The 25,915-nt window shown below is 47.4% G+C and overlaps 1 protein-coding gene across 2 annotated transcripts in view; it reads left to right on the forward strand.

The window, feature by feature from the left end:
• The window catches only part of CNIH3 (cornichon family AMPA receptor auxiliary protein 3), a 50,641-nt gene that overhangs the window by 11,946 nt on the left and 12,780 nt on the right, over positions 1 to 25,915 (forward strand). For both annotated transcript variants that reach the window (XM_072140041.1, XM_072140042.1), the window contains exons 2-3: positions 19,754 to 19,822; positions 25,483 to 25,530. In XM_072140041.1, the coding sequence (XP_071996142.1) occupies positions 19,754 to 19,822; positions 25,483 to 25,530 (117 nt within the window). The remainder of the gene's footprint in view (positions 1 to 19,753; positions 19,823 to 25,482; positions 25,531 to 25,915) is intronic.

Raw genomic sequence — 25,915 nt, forward strand, 5'->3', positions numbered from 1 at the left:
CGCATTTAAAAAAAAAAAGTGTCGCAGGACTCACGCTTACCTTCACCAGGAATAGGCCGGTGAACTTCAGGGCATTCCGGCGGTCCTCGGCGGACTTCAGCGCAGCAGCGACACCTGGTGGACGTCGGAGGAACTACCTTAGTGAATCCTGGCCGGACCCGAATCCACCGCAGAGAACGCGCCGCTGGATCGCGAATGGACCGGGTAAGTAAATCTGCCCTATTAAGTTAGAGAAGGTTTGGCTGAGATTATTTTAGAAATTGTCCAAGCCGAACTTTGTAAAACTACACTTCTCCGCTCCATCACTGTTGCTCTGGTCCCCTTCACTGGTGGGGACCAGAACTGCTGCAATGGAGCAGAGGGATATGTAAAAGTTGAGAATAGACTTTGTTTCATTACTTTAGACTATTTTAAACAAGATCTTGTCCAGAAATTGCTGGAGGACACATGACTATCATTGTAGACTCCTCGAGGGGCCGGGCCTGGGGGTTCGGATAAGGTATCCTTGTGACCTGTTCTCTATATGTGTAGGTAGCGTGGCTTTCCTTAGGCTGGATATTAGATCGTCGTTCCCATCTAATTGCAGTCTGGCGCTGTGTGGTATCTGGGCCAACAAGATTAATCTGTCTCCCGGTGACAAAGTTTCACTCGGGCGCCTGCACTTTACAGCGTGAAAACTTCCGCATAGGATGAAACGGACAGAATCTGGTCCTGTGAGTCACTGTCTCCGGAAACTATTACAACCTAATTGTCTTCATTTATAATATGAAGAATAGTTTGATATATGTGCAGTATGGATGCATTAAAAGGAACCTGCTACCAGATTTTACCCCATTAAACTCCCAGACCCCCCCCCCCCCCCGCCCCCATCAGATCGGGTAAGAAACGCCCTTTCTAGAATTCCCTCTTTTATGTGGAATCTCATCTGTCAACAATGAAAAAAATTTCTTCCAAAGTCATGTGAAAATGAGCAGAGAAGAGTCAGATTTTACCTGAGATGAGTCAAGCTGTTCTACTATTCCCTATCGATGTGAAAGAGGAGATTCTTATCTTTTGTAAGACACCAGTAGCATGTATCTAGGTGCTATATAACTGGAGATAGTGTAGTCTGAAGTGACCTACCCCGGCAGCCTCTTAATTTGACGCATCTCAGGCAAATATGACTCTTCTCAGCTCATTGCCTCATAACTTTGGAGCAGATTGTTGTGAGATTTCACATAAAGGCGCAGATTTACTTACCCGGTCCATTCGCGATCCAGCAGCGCTTTCTCTACGGAGGATTCTGGTTCTGCCGGGATTCACTAAGGTAGTTCCTCCGACGTCCACCAGGTGTCGCTGCTGCGCTGAAGTTCATCGGAATGCACTGAAGTTCACGAAGCCGGGCTGGGTGCAGGTAAGCGCGTGTCAAGCGACACTTTTTTTTTATGCGTAGTTTTCTCCGAATCCGTCAGGTTTTCGTACGGCTACGCCCCCCGATTTCCGTCGCGTGCATGCCGGCGCCGATGCGCCACAATCCGATCGCGTGCGCCAAAATCCCGGGGCAATTCAGGGAAAATCGGCACAAATCGGAAATTTTCGGATAACCTGTCGGAAAATCGTGATTCGGGCCCTTAGTAAATGACCCCCAAAAGAGTAGATTCTAGAAAGGATACCTGAGGGAGGCGAGTAGTTTGGTTAAAATCTGGTGACAAAATCCCTTTACACCCCCCATGCAAATTTCCCCCTATGGGTTATTAGGCAGGGGATTTATAGCCACGTTACGGGTTCAATTCTGCCCTGCGTTGTTGCAGGACTATCTGCATCCTAGACCAGACTAGATTAAGCAGACCTAGTTTAGGATTACCAATTTATAACCTAGGGCCAACCCATGTTCCAGCTCAAAAGTCTTACAAAGAGCCAAAATTATACAATGTAGCAATTTAGGGCACTAAATCTTATTAAACAGTACAACAAACATAATAAAGCAACAGCGCCACACCTGTCTAGTGGCTATTCTTGGCATTGCAGCTGTGATAATTTCAATAGAAATGGGTTGCAATACCAAAGACTGTTTATTAGAAGAACGCAGCCCCTTGTATTCCTACTCCTGGACCATCCCTTTAAGTCTTTCACCCAGGATAATAGTTAAGAAGACACGATACTTCCTCTTAAACGCTCCTTTAAGGACAGTCTCGCAAAACGACAGCTTGTCGCTGAATGTGTGGTGTCCCGGGTATAACGCCATGAAATTTTCATGGCTGTATTTACACCAGTTCACGCTAATCGCTGGCGTTCCCCGCTGTGTACGACCGCGTTCACTTTCCGCTGGCGTCCAGCTGTCACTTCCTCCGCTCTCATTCACGGTTCTGGACTCCGCTGATGAATTATTGACGTGGAGTTTCCAGCAGGGAGAAGAGATTCTTAGAAGTATTTCTACTGCTGGATAATTTAGTATCAGTGCCATGTTCTGTCAGCCTGATATGATGTGAAATTACCCTAATGTCCGCCATGTTGTGGCTGCACCGCGACATAAACAATGGAAACTTAGCGGAACGCCGTACCTCGTGGATCCTCTGCCGCTTGACCCTTGAAAAAAGTTTATTTCCTTAGTGGCTGAACCTGGAACGAACTTTATCAATGTTCATTACATATTACAATGGAATTCATTTTTTACATAAGCCACGCCCCTGTTTTTAGGCCTTTCCCCCCAAATATTGTCTTAAAGGGGTTGTTGGCTTTCAGCAAATAATTGATATTGTTTGTGTAGTGAAAAGTTAAACAATTTTCCAATATACTTTCCGTATCTGTGCTGCCTTAAAAATACAGCATTTCACAGATATTGGGGGTCATTTACTAAGGGCCTGAATCGTGTTTTTACGGTGGGCTTCCTCGAATTTTTCCGTTTTGCGCCTATTTTCCCTGAATGCCCCGGGTTTTTGGCGCACGTGATCGGATTGTGGCGCATCTTCGCTGGCGTGCACGTGACAGAAATCAGGGGCGTGGCCGTACGAAAACCCAATGGATTTGGAGAAACCGCCGCATTTAAAAAAAAAAAGTGTTGCCGGACTCGCGCTTACCTGCACCCGGCCTGGCTTGGTGAACTTCAGGGCATTCCGATGAACTTCAGCGCAGCAGCGACACCTGATGGACGTTGGAGGAACTACCTTAGTGAATCCTCCGAAGAGAACGCGCCGCTGGATCACGAATGGACCGGGTAAGTAAATTTGTCCCATTATGTCAACCTTTCTCGATCATTCTAGGTGTATATAATTTTGTTTTCCCCGGGATCCGACCCTAAATCAGAAGTGTAGGGTTGGGCAGGGCAGATAGTTCTCCTGTTTGAACTCTGCTCTGCACTCCAGCTCCCACCCCTGCATTCCAGGACCAGCTCACACACACACATAGACTTCCTGCCAGCAACAGCATGAGGAGAGTAAAGCTACAAGCAACAGACAGATAACGTCTTTATCCGGGGGAGGGGGAGGGAGGCACATCAGAGCTGACAGTATGTGTGTGTATGTGTGTGTGTAGCAGAGATGTAGTAAAGCTGACTGTGTCATTGTGTGTTATATGCATCTCATGGATCTCATCATCTCTGATCTTTGTCAGCTCTCTTTCTATGTGTCAGATTCTAGTGAATGTTCAGAAGCTAAATAAAAGTGTATATAAACCTGAACCCTGATAATCTAGGCACATTGTCAGCTCACAGCATCTCATAGCACTAGAGGAATCATGAAGTGTCTGTTTAGAGAGTCCACGGTCAAACTCTGGGATCTAACACTGAGTGATAGGGGCTAAAACAGCAATAACACCGAGTAACATTGTAACGTAAGGGATTAAAAATGATCTCTAGGGGATTGAAATTTGAGATTTTTTTTTTTTTTCATGGGCAAACCCCTTTAACGCTAATGACAATCCACTATCTTCATGGCATCACACAGGCGCAGTTATCCGTGAATAAATATCTTCTGTTTCTGTATTGGAGCGGCTTGGATTTTAGCAAAGGTTCTAATTTTGCGCGGAGCGAAGTCTCCCATACTGTGTGTTGGAGGGATAGCCGCGTCTCGTAGGAGAGCAGCTTGCTCCACACAAGAACGGGACAATGAGAGGCAGGAACATAGATGAGACAAGACAGGATTATGTCTCCGCAGTAATGTGACCCGGGGCAGAGCCGCTGCGCAGCTGATAGACTCGAGCAGACAGTTGGGTATATCGACCATGTGCACATAATATGGGTATGATACACGACAGAGCGTGCTTACAAGTACATTATTTTTATCTTTTTTCTAAAATGGAGTCTAATTGAGATCAGAAAGAGAGAGAAACTTTTTTTCCCAGTCTCTTTTTATGGATTGTAGTTGTAATTTATTTTTCCATCTAGACCCACCTGATATGCAGACACAAAAAAATTGATCAAAGAATTGATCAGAAAATCAGCGGCACCTGAAACTGGTACCCAGGAAAGCCTAAGATCATCCTGCAAAAAACAAGCCCTAATACTGTGCTTTTAATGGCCATAAAAAAAAAACAAAAAAAAAAAAAACAATGGGGCTTTACTAAGGATCTGCGGGCGCACTTTTGTCGGTTTTTCCGACGTTTTCAGGATTTGCGCCGTTGTATTTAATTGGGGATTCTGTCGCACGCGATTTAAGATTCAGATTGTGTCGCAAGCCCAAGCACTTACATGCACCAGGAAGAAGAAGGTGAACTCCAGGGACCTGAGCGGGGAAGCGACACATGCAGGATATCAGGCCCACAATCTTAGTGACTCCCTGCACAGCACATTATACACAGACAATGCACTTACATGCACCAGGAAGAAGAAGGTGAACTCTGGGGACCTGAGCGGGGAAGCAACACATGCAGGATATCGGGCGCAGGATCTTAGTGACTCCCCGCACAGCGCATTATACACGGACAATGCACTTACATGCACCAGGAAGAAGAAGGTGAACTCCGGGGACCTGAGCGGGGAAGTGACACATGCAGGATATCGGGTACAGGATCTTAGTGACTCCCCGCACAGCGCACTATACACGGACAATGCACTTACATACACCAGGAGGAAGAAGGTGAACTCCGGGGACCTGAGCGGGGAAGCGACACATGCAGGATATCGGGTGCAGGATCTTAGTGACTCCCCGCACAGCGCATTATACACAGACAATGCACTTACATGCACCAGGAAGAAGAAGGGGAACTCCGGGGACCTGGGCGGGGAAGTGACACATGCAGGATATCGGGCGCACGATCTTAGTGACTCCCCGCACAGCGCATTATACACAGACAATGCACTTACATGCACCAGGAAGAAGAAGGTGAACTCCGGGACCTGAGCGGGGAAGCGACACATGCAGGATATCGGGTGCACGATCTTAGTGACTCCCCGCACAGCGCATTATACACAGACAATGCACTTACATGCACCAGGAAGAAGAAGGTGAACTCCGGGGACCTGTGCGGGGAAGCGACACATGGAGGATATCGGGCGCACGATCTTAGTGACTCCCCGCACAGCGCATTATACACGGACAATGCACTTACATGCACCAGGAAGAAGAAGGTGAACTCCGGGGACCTGAGCGGGGAAGCGACACATGCAGGATATCGGGCGCAGGATCTTAGTGACTCCCCGCACAGCGCATTATACACGGACAATGCACTTACATGCACCAGAAAGAAGAAGGTGAACTCCAGGGACCTGAGCGGGGAAGCGACACATGCAGGATATCGGGTGCAGGATCTTAGTGACTCCCCGCACAGCGCATTATACACGGACAATGCACTTACATGCACCAGGAAGAAAAGGTGAACTCCGGGGTCCTGAGCGGGGAAGCGACACATGCAGGATATCGGGCGCAGGATCTAAGTGACTCCCCACACAGCGCATTATACACGGACAATGCACTTACATGCACCAGGAAGAAGAAGGTGAACTCCGGGGACCGGAGCGTGGAAGCGACACATACAGGATATCGGGCGCACAATCTAAGTGACTCCCCACACAGCGCATTATACACGGACAATGCACTTACATGCACCAGGAAGAAGAAGGTGAACTCCGGGGACCTGAGCGGGGAAGCGACACATGCAGGATATCGGGCGCAGGATCTTAGTGACTCCCCGCACAGCACATTATACACGAACAATGCACTTACATGCACCAGGAAGTAGAAGGTGAACTCCAGGGACCTGAGCGGGGAAGCGACACATGCAGGATATCGGGCGCACGATCTTAGTGACTCCCCGCACAGCGCATTATACACGGACAATGCACTTACATGCACCAGGAAGAAGAAGGTGAACTCCAGGGACCTGAGCGGGGAAGCGACACATGCAGGATATCGGGCGCACGATCGCGGAAGATGTGCATTATCGTGAGCCCCAATCTGTAAAAAACAAACCCGCATTTGACATATGTCATGTATGGGGGGGCTTGTTTCTTATGGGAGAAGTTTTATTTCAACAAGATATATATAAAAAGTTCAACAGGTGAGGATTTTTACACTTGAACACTAATACAGGGACAATGTTTCTGGGACAAGGTTTTTTCTCCTTCCTCCTCGGAACCCATAATAATGATGTTTTGTTGGTTTCAAACTTTACATTGGCCACAAATGTGTCACAAGAGGCGGCCATACTATAGGTTGATTTTGGGGTTGGGGGGTTCATTAGCAGTAAGATTTTAATTCTCATATTGCTACTGTTGATGGATAACTCATGTAAAGAGATTGTTTTCAACCTGGAATTTATAGCCTGGTGATAAAGGGTCATCTATCACATCTATCACTGTTGATAATAAGTGGTGGTCCTGATACCAGGACCACGTTAATTAGGACACAGAATGGGTTACAATTGTCTATCGTGAACAATGATAATCAATATCAGATTAGTGGGGGTCCAAAACAACAGCAGCCCAACAGTTAGCTATTTAAAGAGGTTAATAGATACTTCACTAAGTGACTGTATGGCGCCGTATGTTTTATAGTGGTCATGCTTGGTACTACACCTCAGTTCCATTCACTTGAAGGCCCCAGATGATCGATAGGGAGTGCTGGGTGTAATAACCCTTCCGATTTGGTATTAATCACCTCTCCAATGAAAAAATTCCGCTCATTAGGACACCAAAGCCCCTCCCACAATCACCTAAAGTCCCACCCTAGATCCCCTCCCAACCTTTTGTACACGCCCACATTTTGTTCAAAGTAGGTTGGATTTTCCAGAATTCTAACATAGACTTTATTTTAGTCCTGGACACTATGGTGTCTGATAAGACAATCCCTTTAAATAAATGTCAATTGGACGCTATAATGATACTTGGCTAGAAATGTGACAGCGTCTTGGTAACCGACCGCGCTCCTAAGATTTATTCATTTCATTTCATTCTCTTCCTGCCGCTTTCATAGACATAAACAAATAGCGCATTTACCATCATCAGATAAAGGGACGCTGTTATGGGGCGCCCGTCCCGCAGAGCTGTGCTCCCCTCCAGGGTGATAAATGGCCCAAAATGCAGACTGTACAAATTAACTATTCATGGGGTGCAAAAAATAGATGATGCTCATATCTACTTCCACAAACACTTAACATTTCATTATGAAAATGAATGTATTAATACGGAGACAAGATCAGCAGTGGAAGAAGCGGGTATGGGACGTAATGTGATACCCATCCCTTTAAGGGTCAATAGACAAAGATTTGTCGATCAGAGCGCCCATGCTGACCCCTTACCGCTGCTGGCTATGATAGAAAGGTGTCAGGACACACAGGACATGGCAGCTCGCTGTGTATGGGGGGTGTAGTCACAGAGGGGTCAGAGTGCCCATGCTGACCCCTGACCACTGCTGGCTATGATAGAAAGGTGTCAGGACACAGGACATGGCAGCTCGCTGTGTATGGGGGGTGTAGTCACAGAGGGGTCAGAGCGCCCATGCTGACCCCTGACCACTGCTGGCTATGATAGAAAGGTGTCAGGTCACACAGGACATGGCAGCTCGCTGTGTATGGTGGTGTAGTCACAGAGGGGTCAGAGCGCCCATGCTGACCCCTGACCACTGCTGGCTATGATAGAAAGGTGTCAGGATACACAGGACATGGCAGCTCGCTGTGTATGGGGGATGTAGTCACAGAGAGGTCAGAGTGCCCATGCTGACCCCTGACCACTGCTGGCTATGATAGAAAGGTGTCAGGACACACAGGACATGGCAGCTCGCTGTGTATGGGGGGTGTAGTCACTGAGGGGTCAGAGCGCCCATGCTGACCCCTGACCACTTCTGGCTATGATAGAAAGGTGTCAGGACACACAGGACATGGCAGCTCGCTGTGTATGGGGGGTGTAATCACAGAGGGGTCAGAGCGCCCATGCTGACCCCTGACCACTGCTTGCTATGATAGAAAGGTGTCAGGACACACAGGACATGGCAGCTCCCTGTGTATGGGGGGTGTAGTCACAGAGGGGTCAGAGCACCCATGCTGACCCCTGACCACTGCTGGCTATGATAGAAAGGTGTCAGGATACACAGGACATGGCAGCTCGCTGTGTATAAGGGGTGTAGTTACAGAGGGGTCAGAGCGCCCATGCTGACCCCTGACCACTGCTGGCTATGATAGAAAGGTGTCAGGACACACAGGACATGGCAGCTCGCTGTGTATGGGGGGTGCAGTCACAGAGGGGTCAGAGCGCCCATGCTGACCCCTGACCACTGCTGGCTATGATAGAAAGGTGTCAGGACACACAGGACATGGCAGCTCGCTGTGTATGGGGGGTGTAGTCACAGAGGGGTCAGAGCACCCATGCTGACTCCTGACCACTGCTGGCTATGATAGAAAGGTGTCAGGACACACAGGACATGGCAGCTTGCTGTGTATGGGGGGTGTAGTCACAGAGAGATCAGAGCGCCCATGCTGACCCCTGACCACTGCTGGCTATGATAGAAAGGTGTCAGGACACACAGGACATGGCAGCTCGCTGTGTATGGGGGGTTTAGTCACATAGGGGTCAGAGCGCCCATGCTGACCCCTGACCTCTGCTGGCTATGATAGAAAGGTGTCAGGACACACAGGACATGGCAGCTCGCTGTGTATGGGGGGTGTAGTCACAGAGAGGTCAGAGCACCCATGCTGACCCCTGACCACTGCTGGCTATGATAGAAAGGTGTCAGGACACACAGGACATGGCAGCTCGCTGTGTATGGGGGGTGAAGTCACAGAGGGTTCCGAGCTCCCATGCTGACCCCTGACCACTGCTGGCTATGATAGAAAGGTGTCAGGACACACAGGACATGGCAGCTCGCTGTGTATGGGGGGTGCAGTCACAGAGGGGTCAGAGCGCCCATGCTGACCCCTGACCACTGCTGGCTATGATAGAAAGGTGTCAGGACACACAGGACATGGCAGCTCGCTGTGTATGGGGGTGTAGTCACAGAGGGGTCAGAGCGCCCATGCTGTCCCCTGACCACTGCTGGCTATGATAGAAAGGTGTCAGGACACACAGGACATGGCAGCTCGCTGTGTATGGGGGGTGTAGTCACAGAGGGGTCAGAGCACCCATGCTGACCCCTGACCACTGCTGGCTATGATAGAAAGGTGTCAGGACACACAGGACATGGCAGCTCGCTGTGTATGGGGGGTGTAGTCACAGAGGGGTCAGAGCGCCCATGCTGACCCCTGACCACTGCTGGCTATGATAGAAAGGTGTCAGGATACACAGGACATGGCAGCTCGCTGTGTATGGGGGGGTGTAGTCACAGAGGGGTCAGAGCGCCCATGCTGACCCCTGACCACTGCTGGCTATGATAGAAAGGTGTCAGGACACACAGGACATGGCAGCTCGCTGTGTATGGGGGGTGTAGTCACTGAGGGGTCAGAGCGCCCATGCTGACCCCTGACCACTGCTGGCTATGATAGAAAGGTGTCAGGACACACAGGACATGGCAGCTCGCTGTGTATGGGGGGTGTAATCACAGAGGGGTCAGAGCGCCCATGCTGACCCCTGACCACTGCTGGCTATGATAGAAAGGTGTCAGGACACACAGGACATGGCAGCTCCCTGTGTATGGGGGGTGTAGTCACAGAGGGGTCAGAGCACCCATGCTGACCCCTGACCACTGCTGGCTATGATAGAAAGGTGTCAGGATACACAGGACATGGCAGCTCGCTGTGTATGGGGGGTGTAGTTACAGAGGGGTCAGAGCGCCCATGCTGACCCCTGACCACTGCTGGCTATGATAGAAAGGTGTCAGGACACACAGGACATGGCAGCTCGCTGTGTATGGGGGGTGCAGTCACAGAGGGGTCAGAGCACCCATGCTGACCCCTGACCACTGCTGGCTATGATAGAAAGGTGTCAGGACACACAGGACATGGCAGCTCGCTGTGTATGGGGGGTGTAGTCACAGAGGGGTCAGAGCACCCATGCTGACCCCTGACCACTGCTGGCTATGATAGAAAGGTGTCAGGACACACAGGACATGGCAGCTTGCTGTGTATGGGGGGTGTAGTCACAGAGAGATCAGAGCGCCCATGCTGACCCCTGACCACTGCTGGCTATGATAGAAAGGTGTCAGGACACACAGGACATGGCAGCTCGCTGTGTATGGGGGGTTTAGTCACATAGGGGTCAGAGCGCCCATGCTGACCCCTGACCTCTGCTGGCTATGATAGAAAGGTGTCAGGACACACAGGACATGGCAGCTCGCTGTGTATGGGGGGTGCAGTCACAGAGGGGTCAGAGCGCCCATGCTGACCCCTGACCACTGCTGGCTATGATAGAAAGGTGTCAGGACACACAGGACATGGCAGCTCGCTGTGTATGGGGGTGTAGTCACAGAGGGGTCAGAGCGCCCATGCTGACCCCTGACCACTGCTGGCTATGATAGAAAGGTGTCAGGACGCACAGGACATGGCAGCTCGCTGTGTATGGGGGGTGTAGTCACAGAGGGGTCAGAGCGCCCATGCTGACCCCTGACCACTGCTGGCTATGATAGAAAGGTGTCAGGACACACAGGACATGGCAGCTCGCTGTGTATGGGGGTGTAGTCACAGAGGGGTCAGAGCACCCATGCTGACCCCTGACCACTGCTGGCTATGATAGAAAGGTGTCAGGACACACAGGACATGACAGCTCGCTGTGTATGGGGGGTGTAGTCACAGAGGGTTCCGAGCTCCCATGCTGACCCCTGACCACTGCTGGCTATGATAGAAAGATGTCAGGACACACAGGACATGGCAGCTCGCTGTGTATGGGGGGTGCAGTCACAGAGGGGTCAGAGCGCCCATGCTGACCCCTGACCACTGCTGGCTATGATAGAAAGGTGTCAGGACACACAGGACATGGCAGCTCGCTGTGTATGGGGGTGTAGTCACAGAGGGGTCAGAGCGCCCATGCTGACCCCTGACCACTGCTGGCTATGATAGAAAGGTGTCAGGACACACAGGACATGGCAGCTCGCTGTGTATGGGGGGTATAGTCACAGAGGGGTCAGAGCGCCCATGCTGACCCCTGACCACTGCTGGCTATGATAGATGGTGTCAGGACACACAGGACATGGCAGCTCGCTGTGTATGGGGGGTGTAGTCACAGAGAGGTCAGAGCGCCCATGCTGACCCCTGACCACTGCTGGCTATGATAGAAAGGTGTCAGGACACACAGGACATGGCAGTTCGCTGTGTATGGGGGGTGTAGTCACAGAGGGGTCAGAGCTCCCATGCTGACCCCTGACCACTGCTGGCTATGATAGAAAGGTGTCAGGACACACAGGACATGGCAGCTCGCTGTGTATGGGGGGTGTAGTCACAGAGGGGTCAGAGCTCCCATGCTGACCCCTGACCACTGCTGGCTATGATAGAAAGGTGTCAGGACACAGGACATGGCAGCTCGCTGTGTATGGGGGGTGTAGTCATAGAGAGGTCAGAGCGCCCATGCTGACCCCTGACCACTGCTGGCTATGATAGAAAGGTGTCAGGATACACAGGACATGGCAGCTCGCTGTGTATGGGGGGTGTAGTTACAGAGGGGTCAGAGCGCCCATGCTGACCCCTGACCACTGCTGGCTATGATAGAAAGGTGTCAGGACACACAGGACATGGCAGCTTGCTGTGTATGGGGGGTGTAGTCACAGAGAGATCAGAGCGCCCATGCTGACCCCTGACCACTGCTGGCTATGATAGAAAGGTGTCAGGACACACAGGACATGGCAGCTCGCTGTGTATGGGGGGTTTAGTCACATAGGGGTCAGAGCGCCCATGCTGACCCCTGACCTCTGCTGGCTATGATAGAAAGGTGTCAGGACACACAGGACATGGCAGCTCGCTGTGTATGGGGGGTGCAGTCACAGAGGGGTCAGAGCGCCCATGCTGACCCCTGACCACTGCTGGCTATGATAGAAAGGTGTCAGGACACACAGGACATGGCAGCTCGCTGTGTATGGGGGTGTAGTCACAGAGGGGTCAGAGCGCCCATGCTGACCCCTGACCACTGCTGGCTATGATAGAAAGGTGTCAGGACGCACAGGACATGGCAGCTCGCTGTGTATGGGGGGTGTAGTCACAGAGGGGTCAGAGCGCCCATGCTGACCCCTGACCACTGCTGGCTATGATAGAAAGGTGTCAGGACACACAGGACATGGCAGCTCGCTGTGTATGGGGGTGTAGTCACAGAGGGGTCAGAGCACCCATGCTGACCCCTGACCACTGCTGGCTATGATAGAAAGGTGTCAGGACACACAGGACATGGCAGCTCGCTGTGTATGGGGGGTGTAGTCACAGAGGGTTCCGAGCTCCCATGCTGACCCCTGACCACTGCTGGCTATGATAGAAAGATGTCAGGACACACAGGACATGGCAGCTCGCTGTGTATGGGGGGTGCAGTCACAGAGGGGTCAGAGCGCCCATGCTGACCCCTGACCACTGCTGGCTATGATAGAAAGGTGTCAGGACACACAGGACATGGCAGCTCGCTGTGTATGGGGGTGTAGTCACAGAGGGGTCAGAGCGCCCATGCTGACCCCTGACCACTGCTGGCTATGATAGAAAGGTGTCAGGACACACAGGACATGGCAGCTCGCTGTGTATGGGGGGTATAGTCACAGAGGGGTCAGAGCGCCCATGCTGACCCCTGACCACTGCTGGCTATGATAGATGGTGTCAGGACACACAGGACATGGCAGCTCGCTGTGTATGGGGGGTGTAGTCACAGAGAGGTCAGAGCGCCCATGCTGACCCCTGACCACTGCTGGCTATGATAGAAAGGTGTCAGGACACACAGGACATGGCAGTTCGCTGTGTATGGGGGGTGTAGTCACAGAGGGGTCAGAGCTCCCATGCTGACCCCTGACCACTGCTGGCTATGATAGAAAGGTGTCAGGACACACAGGACATGGCAGCTCGCTGTGTATGGGGGGTGTAGTCACAGAGGGGTCAGAGCTCCCATGCTGACCCCTGACCACTGCTGGCTATGATAGAAAGGTGTCAGGACACAGGACATGGCAGCTCGCTGTGTATGGGGGGTGTAGTCATAGAGAGGTCAGAGCGCCCATGCTGACCCCTGACCACTGCTGGCTATGATAGAAAGGTGTCAGGACACACAGGACATGGCAGCTCGCTGTGTATGGGGGGTGTAGTCACAGAGGGGTCAGAGCGCCCATGCTGACTCCTGACCACTGCTGGCTATGATAGAAAGGTGTCAGGACACACAGGACATGGCAGCTCGCTGTGTATGGGGGGTGTAGTCACAGAGAGGTCAGAGCGCCCATGCTGACCCCTGACCACTGCTGGCTATGATAGAAAGGTGTCAGGACACACAGGACATGGCAGCTCGCTGTGTATGGGGGGTGTAGTCACAGAGGGGTCAGAGCGCCCATGCTGACTCCTGACCACTGCTGGCTATGATAGAAAGGTGTCAGGACACAGTACATGGCAGCTCGCTGTGTATGGGGGGTGTAGTCACAGAGAGGTCAGAGCGCCCATGCTGACCCCTGACCACTGCTGGCTATGATAGAAAGGTGTCAGGACACACAGGACATGGCAGCTCGCTGTGTATGGGGGGTGTAGTCACAGAGTGGTCAGAGCGCCCATGCTGTCCCCTGACCACTGCTGGCTATGATAGAAAGGTGTCAGGACACACAGGACATGGCAGCTCCCTGTGTATGGGGGGTGTAGTCACAGAGGGGTCAGAGCACCCATGCTGACCCCTGACCACTGCTGACTATGATAGAAAGGTGTCAGGACACACAGGACATGGCAGCTCGGTGTGTATGGGGGGTGTAGTCACTGAGGGGTCAGAGCGCCCATGCTGACCCCTGACCACTGCTGGCTATGATAGAAAGGTGTCAGGACACACAGGACATGGCAGCTCGCTGTGTGTGGGGGGTGTAGTCACAGAGGGGTCAGAGCACCCATGCTGACCCCTGACCACTGCTGGCTATGATAGAAAGGTGTCAGGACACAGGACATGGCAGCTCGCTGTGTATGGGGGGTGTAGTCACAGAGGGGTCAGAGCGTCCATGCTGACCCCTGACCACTGCTGGCTATGATAGAAAGGTGTCAGGACGGTAGTAAGGGGACAATATTACACTGACTGGGGACAGATGGTGATACAATACTGTGTACAGCGCTGCAGTATATGCAGGTGATATAGAGGATTATACTTCTGCACATTATGTGATGATGCTGTAGGTTATGAAGAACAATAAACAGGTAAAAAATTCTTCATATCCAGGTAATGTATTGGCTCCGGGCAGCGACTGTCATTACAGAAGATTATAATGAGATAACCTGAACATTTCCATCCCTGATGCTTCGGTTTTATCACCTCCGGGGGGCGCCGTGATGGAGACCTCACAACGTGTTACAAACTTTTCACAGCTTGTTATTCTCAGCCCCAGGAAAGTCGGAAATTATCATTTATATCAGGTTACATTACAGACAATTCCCGGCTAAAGCCGGATAAATGACTCCAGGATGGAATTATCCGTCTCCGGCAGGTGAATAAATATGTGCCCCCCCCCCCGCGCTCCCCTATAATACACATAGATGGGGTGACAGGGGGGCAGGCACTTATTATGAGCCTTCTAGATTATCCTGCATTGGGCCGTATGATGATATCATTGTTGTGGGGGATTTATCAATCACAGGGAGAGAAATTCATGGAATTTTCATTTCCGAATGTGATTTATATTTTTATTTCTATTTATTTTGTTTTAGACATTTTTCATTTAATTGAATTTTACATGAAGATGCCCTTGTATTTTCCGTAAAGAAGGGTAAGATGACATTTCTGATACCCCAGCAGGTAACAAGTGAGGGGGTCTATTATTTAAGCTATGGATCATAGCCGCCATCTTGAAAGCCGCCATATTGGATCAGCGGCAATTGTTTCCATTGGGAAAGTGATCATGTGACAGATCAGAGAAGAGCAGAATTGTCTCAGATATTAATTACTACAATCAGATCTGAAATATATCTTGTGGTTCAATTGAAAGTGGCAACAACAAACTGGAACGTTCCCTGTGATGCACAGCTATGTGACGTCTTGTCCCTGATGCTGAACATAAGGCTGAGGGCGCTGGATCCAATCCTTATGGACCCGCATAGATAGATAGATAGATAGATAATAGATAGATATGAGATAGATAGATAGATAGATAGATAATAGATAGATATGAGATAGATAGATAGATAGATAGATATGAGATAGATAGATAGATAGATAGATAGATAGATAGATAGATAGATAGATAGATAGATAGATAGATAGATAGATAGGAGATAGATATGAGATAGATAGATAGATAGATAGGAGATAGATATGAGATAGATATGAGATAGATAGATATGAGATAGATAGATAGATAGATAGATAGATAATAGATAGATATGAGATAGATAGATAGATAGATAGATAGATAGATAGATAGATAGATATGAGATAGATAGATAGATAGATAGATAGATAGATAGATAGATAGATAGGAGATAGATATGAGATAGATAGATAGATAGATAGATAGGAGATAGATATGAGATAGATATGAGATAGATAGATATGAGATAGATATGAGATAGATAGATAGGAGATAGGAGATAGATAGATAGAGAGATAGATATGAGATAGATATGAGATAGATAGATAGATAGATAGAAGATAGATATGAGATAGATAGATAGATAGATATGAGATAGATATGAGATAGATATGAGATAGATAGATAGATATGAGATAGATAGATAGATAGATAGATATGAGATAGATATGAGATAGATAGATGATAGATAGATAGGAGATAGATAGATAGATAGATAGATAGATAGATAGGAGATAGATAGGAGATAGATAGGAGATAGATAGATAGATAGATATGAGATAGATATGAGATAGATAGATAGATAGATAGGAGATAGATAGATAGATGATAGATAGGAGATAGATAGATAGATAGATAGATAGATAGATAGATAGATAGATAGATAGATAGATATGAGATAGATATGAGATAGATAGATAGATAGATAGATAGATAGATAATAGATAGATATGAGATAGATAGATAGATAGATAGATAGATAGATAGATAGATATGAGATAGATAGATAGATAGATATGAGATAGATAGATAGATAGATAGATAGATAGATAGATATGAGATAGATATGAGATAGATAGATAGGAGATAGGAGATAGATATGAGATAGATAGATAGGAGATAGGAGATAGATAGATAGAGAGATAGATATGAGATAGATATGAGATAGATATGAGATAGATAGATAGATAGATAGATAGAAGATAGATATGAGATAGATAGATAGATAGATAGATAGATAGATAGATAGATAGATAGATATGAGATAGATAGGAGATAGATAGATGACAGATAGATATGAGATAGATAGGAGATAGATAGATAGATAGATATGAGATAGATAGGAGATAGATAGATAGATAGATAGATATGAGATAGATAGGAGATAGATAGATATGAGATAGATAGATATGAGATAGATAGATAGATAGATATGAGATAGATAGATAGATAGATAGGAGATAGATAGATAGATAGATAGGAGATAGATAGATAGATAGATAGATAGATAGGAGATAGATAGGAGATAGATAAATAGATAGATAGATATGAGATAGATATGAGATAAATAGATAGATAGGAGATAGATAGATAGATAGATAGATATGGGATAGATATGAGGTAGATGGATAGATAGATATGAGATAGATAGATAGATAGATAGATAGATAGATAGATAGATAGATATGAGATAGATAGATAGATAGATAGATATGAGATAGATATGAGATATCTAGATAGATAGATAGATAGATAGAAAACATAAGAGCGTTTCATGCATCAGTTGTACAGATTTCCCCGGATGCGGTGAAGTAGAAGGATGGAGAAGATATCAGGAGTTAGAGATGTCTCTGAGCTCAGTCGTGTTTCCGCTCTTTCCAGTATAAGTAATAAGAAAACTGTTTTATCAATGGCTGAATAAGTAGGAAATCGCCAAAGGTGAAATGTATCATGTCAGGGGCAGCGGATAATTCCATGAGAAATCACATCTCCATCTATGACAAGCCGCGGCGTGACAGCTCATGTCTATGCGTCTTTGTGGAATAACAGGGTTTCTGAGATTTAAAGGGACAATGTCACCAGATTTTGTCCCATTACACAAGCAGCCCCTCAGGAAGGGGATGAAATGTCCGTCCTAGAATTCCCTCTTTCATGTGAATTCTCCTCTCGAGGTCACATGACAATGAGCAGAGACGAGTTAGATTTTACCTGGGTTACCCGGGGATCTCAGTAGCAGACGCAGCAGACACCCCCTGCCCCTGGTGTCTTATTAATATTACATATAAGCGGGTGCTATGCGGTGAGGACATCCTCGGGTAGTCAGACACTTGTCTACGTATCCACCATTGTCCTCGTATGTGACATAGCTGCAGCTTTCATTGTACAACAAGACGTTCTGCAACTTTTTTATACACATTGGGGCTCATTTACTTACCCGGTCCTGTCACGATCCAGCAGCGCGTTCTCTGTCGAGGATTCGGGTCTCGCGGTGATTCACTAAGGTAGTGCGCCCGATGTCCACCAGGTGTCGCTGCTGCGCTGATGTCCGCCGGAGTTCACCATCCTATCCTGGGTGCAGGTAAGCGCGTGTCAAGCGACACATTTTTAAAAAAAATTCCACGGTTTTGCCGAATCCGTCGGGTTATCCGACGGCCACGCCCCCGATTTCCGTCGCATGCATGCCAGCACCTTTGTGCCACAATCCGATCGCGTGCAGCAAAAACCCGGGGCAATTCAGCGCAAACCGGTAGTTTTCGGGAAACCCGACGAAAAAAAGCAATTCGGGCCCTTAGTAAATGACCCCCATTGGCTCTAAGTTTTTAAAGGGAGTTTATGAACAGACCTTACCATACAGACTGCAGGCAGTGTAATATATTGTCCTTGGAGAGATGTGTAATCAGACCTTTGTGTATGTTGTTATTAGCAGCAGGACTGTGATGTATTATTCCAGGATTGTAGTGGGGGTGTGTCCTCACATTGCTGTTCTCTGTACTCTCTGCAGTCAATTTTATGTAATGTCCCTGGAGAGATGTGTAATCATGCCTTTGTGTATTCTGTTAGTAGCAGCAGGACTGTTAACTTCGGATTTATATTTCAAGATTGTACTGGGGGCCTTGCCTCACACTGCTGTGCTCTGGGATCTCTGCAGCCACTGTTGTGTTTTGTCCCTGGAGAGATGTGTAATCAGTAGCTGCAGGGCTGTGATATATGGATTTATATTTGAGGATTGTACTGGAGACCTGGCCTCATGCTGTGTGATCTCCATAGGAAGTGTTATGTATTGTCACTGGGGATATGTGTAATTATACCGCTGTGTATTCTGTTAGTAGCTGCAGGACAGTGAAATATGGATATATATTCCAGGATTGTACTGGGGCACTAATGTGCTCTGAGCTTTCTACAGACAGTGTTACTTATTGTCGTTGAACAGCTGTGTAATACATTTGTGTTAGTTGTTAGTAGCAGCAGGACTGTGAAATAATCGATTTATAGTCCAGGATTGTAGCTTCTCTAAATACACTGGGGGAGGGGTGGAGTTTCCTCACACTGCTGTGTTCATTGCTCTATACATTGATCTGCTCCACTTCTTGTTGAATGCTACAGAAATCAGGAGCAGTTTTGGCGTAGTTAGACGCAGAGAGCTAAGTGTTAGGCACCTCCAGTATAATCCTAGACTATAAATCCACATTTCACAGTCCGGCTGCTAATAAAAACATACACAAAGGTCTGATTACACATCTCTCCAGGGACAATACATAACACTGGCTGCAGAGAGCACAGAGCACAGCAGTGTGAGGTGTGATTACACATCTCTCCAGGGACAATACATAACACTGGCTGCAGAGAGCACAGAGCACAGCAGTGAGAGGACACCAAGTGCATATGGAGAAGCTACAATCATGGAATATAAACCCATATATCACAGTCCTGCTGCTACTAAGTTCTGATTACATAATCTCTCATTACACATCTCTCCAGGGACAATACATAACACTGGATGCAGTGTATATGGTCACACCTGCTGATAGGTTCCCTTTAAAATCAATATGTTTTCCATCATTGCCTCCTGTATCTGGGGTGCAGTGATGTTACAGCAGATTCTCTTATGGATGGAAATAACCAGATGATGTGTCTCATGTAATACATGCAGATCCGCTGCTCGGCACTAAGATCACTCTCATCATTTCTTGCAGATAATTGCCTTTGATGAATTAAGAACCGACTTCAAAAGCCCCATTGATCAGTGTAATCCTGCGCACGCGGTAAGTGCTCTTTGAAGATATCCGCGCGCTGTGTCAGCGTTCACGCTTTGTCTAATGATATCGGGTCAAGGCTCAAGCAGCTATAGAGGTCACAATACATGGGAGTCATTATGTCCCGCCCACATGGCACCCGGGTCGTCCAGGACGGGTGAGCCATATGGTTCTTATATAGTCACCAACCTGTGTTTCAGCAGTGGGTGAGCGGCAGACTACAAGAACATAGTTCACAGGATCCATGACACAGATGTGCCTATTTTTAAAGGTGTTGTCCATATAGTTCTGTTATGTGCCCTCAAATACAGGCTTGGAGCTGTATCCATCAATCCAGCGCCGCACCTTCCCCACAGCTCCTGGACTGGACTTACAACTGAGCCGTCACGTGCCATGGGGGGCGAACAGGAGATACAGAGCAGGATTGACTGGAAAATCTGAGTAATGTCACTACATATGTTGAATTACATAAGCCTGATGAAATATGACATTTTTTATCTTTAATATGACACAAAAAGCACATTTCTAGGTGCTATAGAACCAGAGATACACACTCAGCGGCCACTTTATTAGGTGCACCATGCTAGTAACGGGTTGGACCCCCTTTTGCCTTCAGAACTGCCTCAATTCTTCGTGGCATAGATACAACAAGGTGCTGGAAGCTCCTCAGAGATTTTGGTCCATATTGACATGATGGCATCACACAGTTGCCGCAGATTTGTCGGCTGCACATCCATGATGCGAATCTCCCGTTCCACCACATCCCAAAGATGCTCTATTGGATTGAGATCTGGTGACTGTGGAGCCATTTGTGTCCAGTGACCTCATTGTCATGTTCAAGAAACCAGTCTGAGATGCTTCCAGCTTTATGACATGGCGCATTATCCTGCTGAAAGTAGCCATCAGATGTTACAGGGTACATTGTGCTCATAAAGGGATGGACATGGTCAGCAACAACACTCAGGTAGGCTGTGGCGTTGTACCAAGGGGCCCAAAGACACCATGACACCACCACCACCAGCCTGAGCCGCTGATACAAGGCAGGATGGATCCATGACACCACCACCACCAGCCTGACCCGCTGATACAAGGCAGGATGGATCCATGACACCACCACCACCAGCCTGAGCCGCTGATACAAGGCAGGATGGATCCATGACACCACCACCACCAGCCTGACCCGCTGATACAAGGCAGGATGGATCCATGCTTTCATGTTGTTGACGCCAAATTCTGACCCTACCATCCGAATGTCGCAGCAGAAATCGAGACTCATCAGACCAGGCAACGTTTTTCCAATCTTCTACTGTCCAATTTCGATGAGCTTGTGCAAATTGTAGCCTCAGTTTCCTGTTCTTGGCGGAAAGGAGTGGCACCCGGTGTGGTCTTCTGCTGCTGTAGCCCACCTGCCTCAAAGTTGGACGTACTGTGCGTTCAGAGATGCTCTTCTGCCTACCTTGGTTGTAACGGGTGGCGATTTGAGTCACTGTTGCCTTTCTATCAGCTCGAACCAGTCTGCCCATTCTCCTCTGACCTCTGGCATCAACAAGGCATTTCCGCCCACAGAACTGCCGCTCACTGGATGTTTTTTCTTTTTCGGACCATTCTCTGTAAACCCTAGAGATGGTTGTGCGTGAAAATCCCAGTAGATCAGCAGTTTCTGAAATACTCAGACCAGCCCTTCTGGCACCAGCAACCATGCCACGTTCAAAGGCCTCAAATCACCTTTCTTCCCCATACTGATGCTCGGTTTGAACTGCAGGAGATTGTCTTGACCATGTCTACATGCCGCCATGTGATTGGCTGATTAAAAATTAAGTGTTAACGAGCAGTTGGACAGGTGTACCTAATAAAGTTGCCGGTGAGTGTAGGATTCTGAAGTAACACTACTCCTGTAACCAATAAACTTGACTCGTCTCAGGTGAAAATGAGTCATGAGATAGGTTGTCAAGCAGCTTAACATCTTCCATATCATGTTTCTTTCATGGCCCATCATGGTTCCATCATTCAAAAAACGAAAGTGAGATGTAAACTGGTTGTATAAAGTCAAGTAGGTGGAGAGTTTAAAACTGAAGTTAAGCTCTCCCCACCTCCTTCCCTGTGATTGATACAATGCGATACTCGACTTCTGGAGATCTGGTTATTAATGTTTTTGGATAGAGGACTATCAACTACAGTGAAGGAGATGTTCTGAGGTGGGGAGAGCTTGACTTCAGTGCTGAACTCTCCGCCTCCATGACTTTATACAACTAATTTACATCTCATTTCAAAGCTGATTTTCTAGATGCTGCCACCACCCTGGACCATGAAAGAAACACAATCTGGAAGGTGTTCAGCTGCTAGACAACATAAGGTAGTGGTTTATTAGGTCAATATCTGCTGACAGGTTCCCTTTAAGGTTGCATGCAGATGCTGTAATATCTTGATTTATTCTAAAATCCACTGCCCCCTTTTAACTTCAGAAACAAAGGTAAATGACATATCTGATCCCCTAGCAAGTGGAGGGGGATCTATCTTTAGTCTATAGCCGCCATATTGGATCCAAGGGGAAGTTTTTTCGAAGGGGAAGGTCGTCATGTAACACATCAAAGAAGATTAGAATGTTCTCACAGGTAAATTGTTGCAATCAGAGATAAATTGTTGCAATCAGATGTGTAATGTCTCTCGTGGTTCAAGAGTCATTAAAACAACAACCAGGAACGTTCCCTGTGATGCACAGCTATGTGACGTGTTGTCCCGGATGAGAATCTATGGATTGGATGGATTGTATAATCCCAGCGTGACAGCGGAGCGTGTGTACTCCATGAAGTCTGTGCTCCGCCGTTCCCCATGTATCCGCTGTGTCACATCTCCGCTCTTATCTCCTACATCCATCGGATGGATTGTGACTCGCGGTGGCTGTGACGATTCGCAGCGGTAACTGGATCACATCGCAGCGCCATCGCGTCCAATGACTGTAGACTCCGCGAGCCGCCATCAACATGTTCGCGGCTCATGAACCTGACATCCTCAAGGTCATAGAAACAACAGCAAAAGTTTACGGACCTTCAGGAAATGGAAATGTAATGTAGCGGAAGTAACAATGGTAATTTCCTAAGTGGGCGAAGCTCCGCTATACTGATACACTGCTCCAAACCCTCTGCTTTCCCTCACAAGACCCCATTGGGGAGGATCTCTATCAACTTTCTTCATAGCGAGTTTGTGCTGAGTCGAACGGAACAAGAAGAGCTGCAGTATAAAGCATGGTGTGCAAGAGCCGGAAATAATTTGACTATAGCAAAAATAGGGATGTTTAAGTCGCCCTCCCACCACTTACCAGTTTGGGTCTTACACTTTGTCGGAGGTTTTTGTACAGGACTGTTTGTCAGGACTGTATCCAAAAAATAGACATCTACATTATAATAAAACTGTGCATTACAAAGTCTGACCAGAGGGGGCAGCGCACAGTTGCTGCTGTCCTGTCACACAGTTATAATGGAGGAGATGACAGCAGAAGGGGATTAAAACATAGGTGGTTTGGGCAGCCGCCCAGGGCCCGAGGCTTCTAGGGGGCCCATGGCCACCTGAAGCAATCGCCAAGTTTTATACTGTCCTGTAAAGATAATAAAGAGAGGGACCTGCAGCCATGAAATCCTCAAGCTTTAAACACATATATATATGTACACAAGGGTCCTTCTAGGACCTTTGAAGGTCCTCCAAAGGTCCTAAAACTGCAGAACTAAAAGTGGACTAAAGTGAACCCCCTCCTTTCCTAAGAACCCTGATTCCAGAACCAAATAAAAGAATAAAATGCCATTAAATAATTAGGTGAGCCCAGTGCCCATGGCCATCTTAATCCACCCCTGAATGACAGCTCAGCCTCCCTGACTATATACTTATGATCTTTTTGATTTTTAGCAGGATATAGAATGAGGGATAACCACACTGTATCCCCAGAAAGTAGATATAATACTGAATATAGCTGCCTCTGTGATGCTGTGCTGAGGCATCATGAGATTGATAACAGATCAGATCAGAAAGGAGGCTGCGCTACACTTCTATATACACTACGAGTGGGCAAGGGGTGCAGGGATGGAGGTTTTTACAGACGCCAGGTGATTGTATCATCCATTGATTCTCTGCACTAATATAAGATCTCATTTTCCTCGGCAGCAGATGTGGAGGTTTGATACAGAATCTTCTGAATTGTTACAATAAATCTTCGGGTTGCAGGATGATGATAATGTATCATAGAGCGCAGGGCACAATCAGTAACAAATACAATCATACATCACAGGAATCCGATTAGACTTGTTTACTGCTGTTCCAACAGAGATATCGTTAGGAAAATTCTGATTATGAGCCCATAGATTGGACGGGGAGGGGGTTCTGTTATTTGGGTTAAAACTGAGCTATAGCTCTACAGCTCCCCCCAGAGGCTCTCAGGGCATGTTGGGAGTTGTAGTTGTCCCTCATCGGTAATTTCATCAACCTAGCCAATCGATGGAATGTATTATCTCATATATTAAAACTATGCAAATTAGCTCTCCCCTGTAAGGAAGAAATCTCTTTCTGGCATCACCTATGAGTGGATGATACTCTATTATATGTCAATATCCGACCCTTTAAGAAGCCCTGAGACATGATAGTTTGCCTAATGATATTGCAATGATCATAAAAAAGGTTGGATATTGACTTACAGTGTAACTACTACCAGTAGGTGGCACTAACAAGGGTTTTCTGCCTTTAAGAGGAGATCTAATTTGCATATTTTTCCCATGAAGCACTGGCAAAAAGGCACATCTGGGTTTTCTTAAAGGACATCTACCATTTGTTTTTTATGCATTGTGAACCAAATATACCTTGAGAATGGTGTAGCAACACTGATGCAGAAACATATCTTGTTTATCCCTGAACTGAGTGGTTTTACTTAAAATAAAAAACAATTATACAATAATGATAATGAGGCTCTAGCACTCCTGTAGCTGCCCCTGCGCTTCTTCTCTAACACTAATTATGTACCTGCTCCAGAGAATGATGTAATCACTGTGTTATCCCTGATAGGAAGAAGTAATCAATCGCTGCACCATCCCCCAGCTGCTGTGTATGAGTCATCCAGCTAAGGTTGATTAGTCCTGTCTGGAGTGCTCAGAAAGCTCCCTGTAATGTGTTTATGAACGGCAGCCAGCAGCACCCAGCTTTCCAAAGGTCGTGAAGTTTATTATTGTTTTTTGAGCAAACCCACTTGGATCAGGGATTAAACAAGATATGTTTCTGCGTCAGTGTAGCAACAGCATTCTCAAGGTATGTTTGGCTCACAATGCATAAAAACAAGTGGTAGATTTCCTTTAAAGAGAATAACTAACCTCCTTCTTCAAAATCCTGGATTAAGAGCCAACTCTGTAAGTACATTGATTTTCAACCAATGGGGGCTTAGCCTAAATCCCTATTTGGATTTCAAGGCTTTTTAAAGGTCTGGACATTGACTTAGAGGATAGCTACCTCCATCATGTAAGACAGATTTCTTTATTTTGGGGGGATAATTTACAAAGTTTTTCCCCTCCAAAAGCATCACCAATAAGACTACAGTATGTTTTTGAAACAAGACATTCCCTTTAAGAAATGACAGACTTGTAGATTTAACCCGGAATAATGTCACACTTGATTGTAATCAATTTTCTCTGTTACAGAGGGAAAGACTGAGGAACATTGAGCGAATCTGCTTCCTCCTCAGGAAGGTGAGTCTGCACTATTGCTACAATAAATTCCAGAAATTCTCTCAATTTTCTGAACCAGTTGCAGTGGACATTTTTGCAAACTACAGTACAGTTAAAAATGCCTCAAAAAATTACTTTTTTCTGGGTTATAAATGAGTCCCAAAGTGGGCGGGAATGTGCATTCCAAATGAGTGTTAGGCGTTTCCGGTTCTGCAGGGGCGGGGCTTGGAATGGTCCTGCCAATGAGTGAGTTGTGGGTTTTAATGTCTTAATTAATTAGTACTGTACAAGATGAAATATTGATTGGCCTGACTGGTGCCAACAATTGAGACATTTTACTTCCACCCCCCCCCCCTCCAAGAGAACTGCCCCCAACCTCCAAGGGAATGTCCACTTTTGGGCGGGG

This window comes from Engystomops pustulosus, chromosome 3, assembly GCF_040894005.1.
Source record: "Engystomops pustulosus chromosome 3, aEngPut4.maternal, whole genome shotgun sequence".
NCBI classification, from domain to species: Eukaryota; Metazoa; Chordata; class Amphibia; order Anura; family Leptodactylidae; genus Engystomops; species Engystomops pustulosus.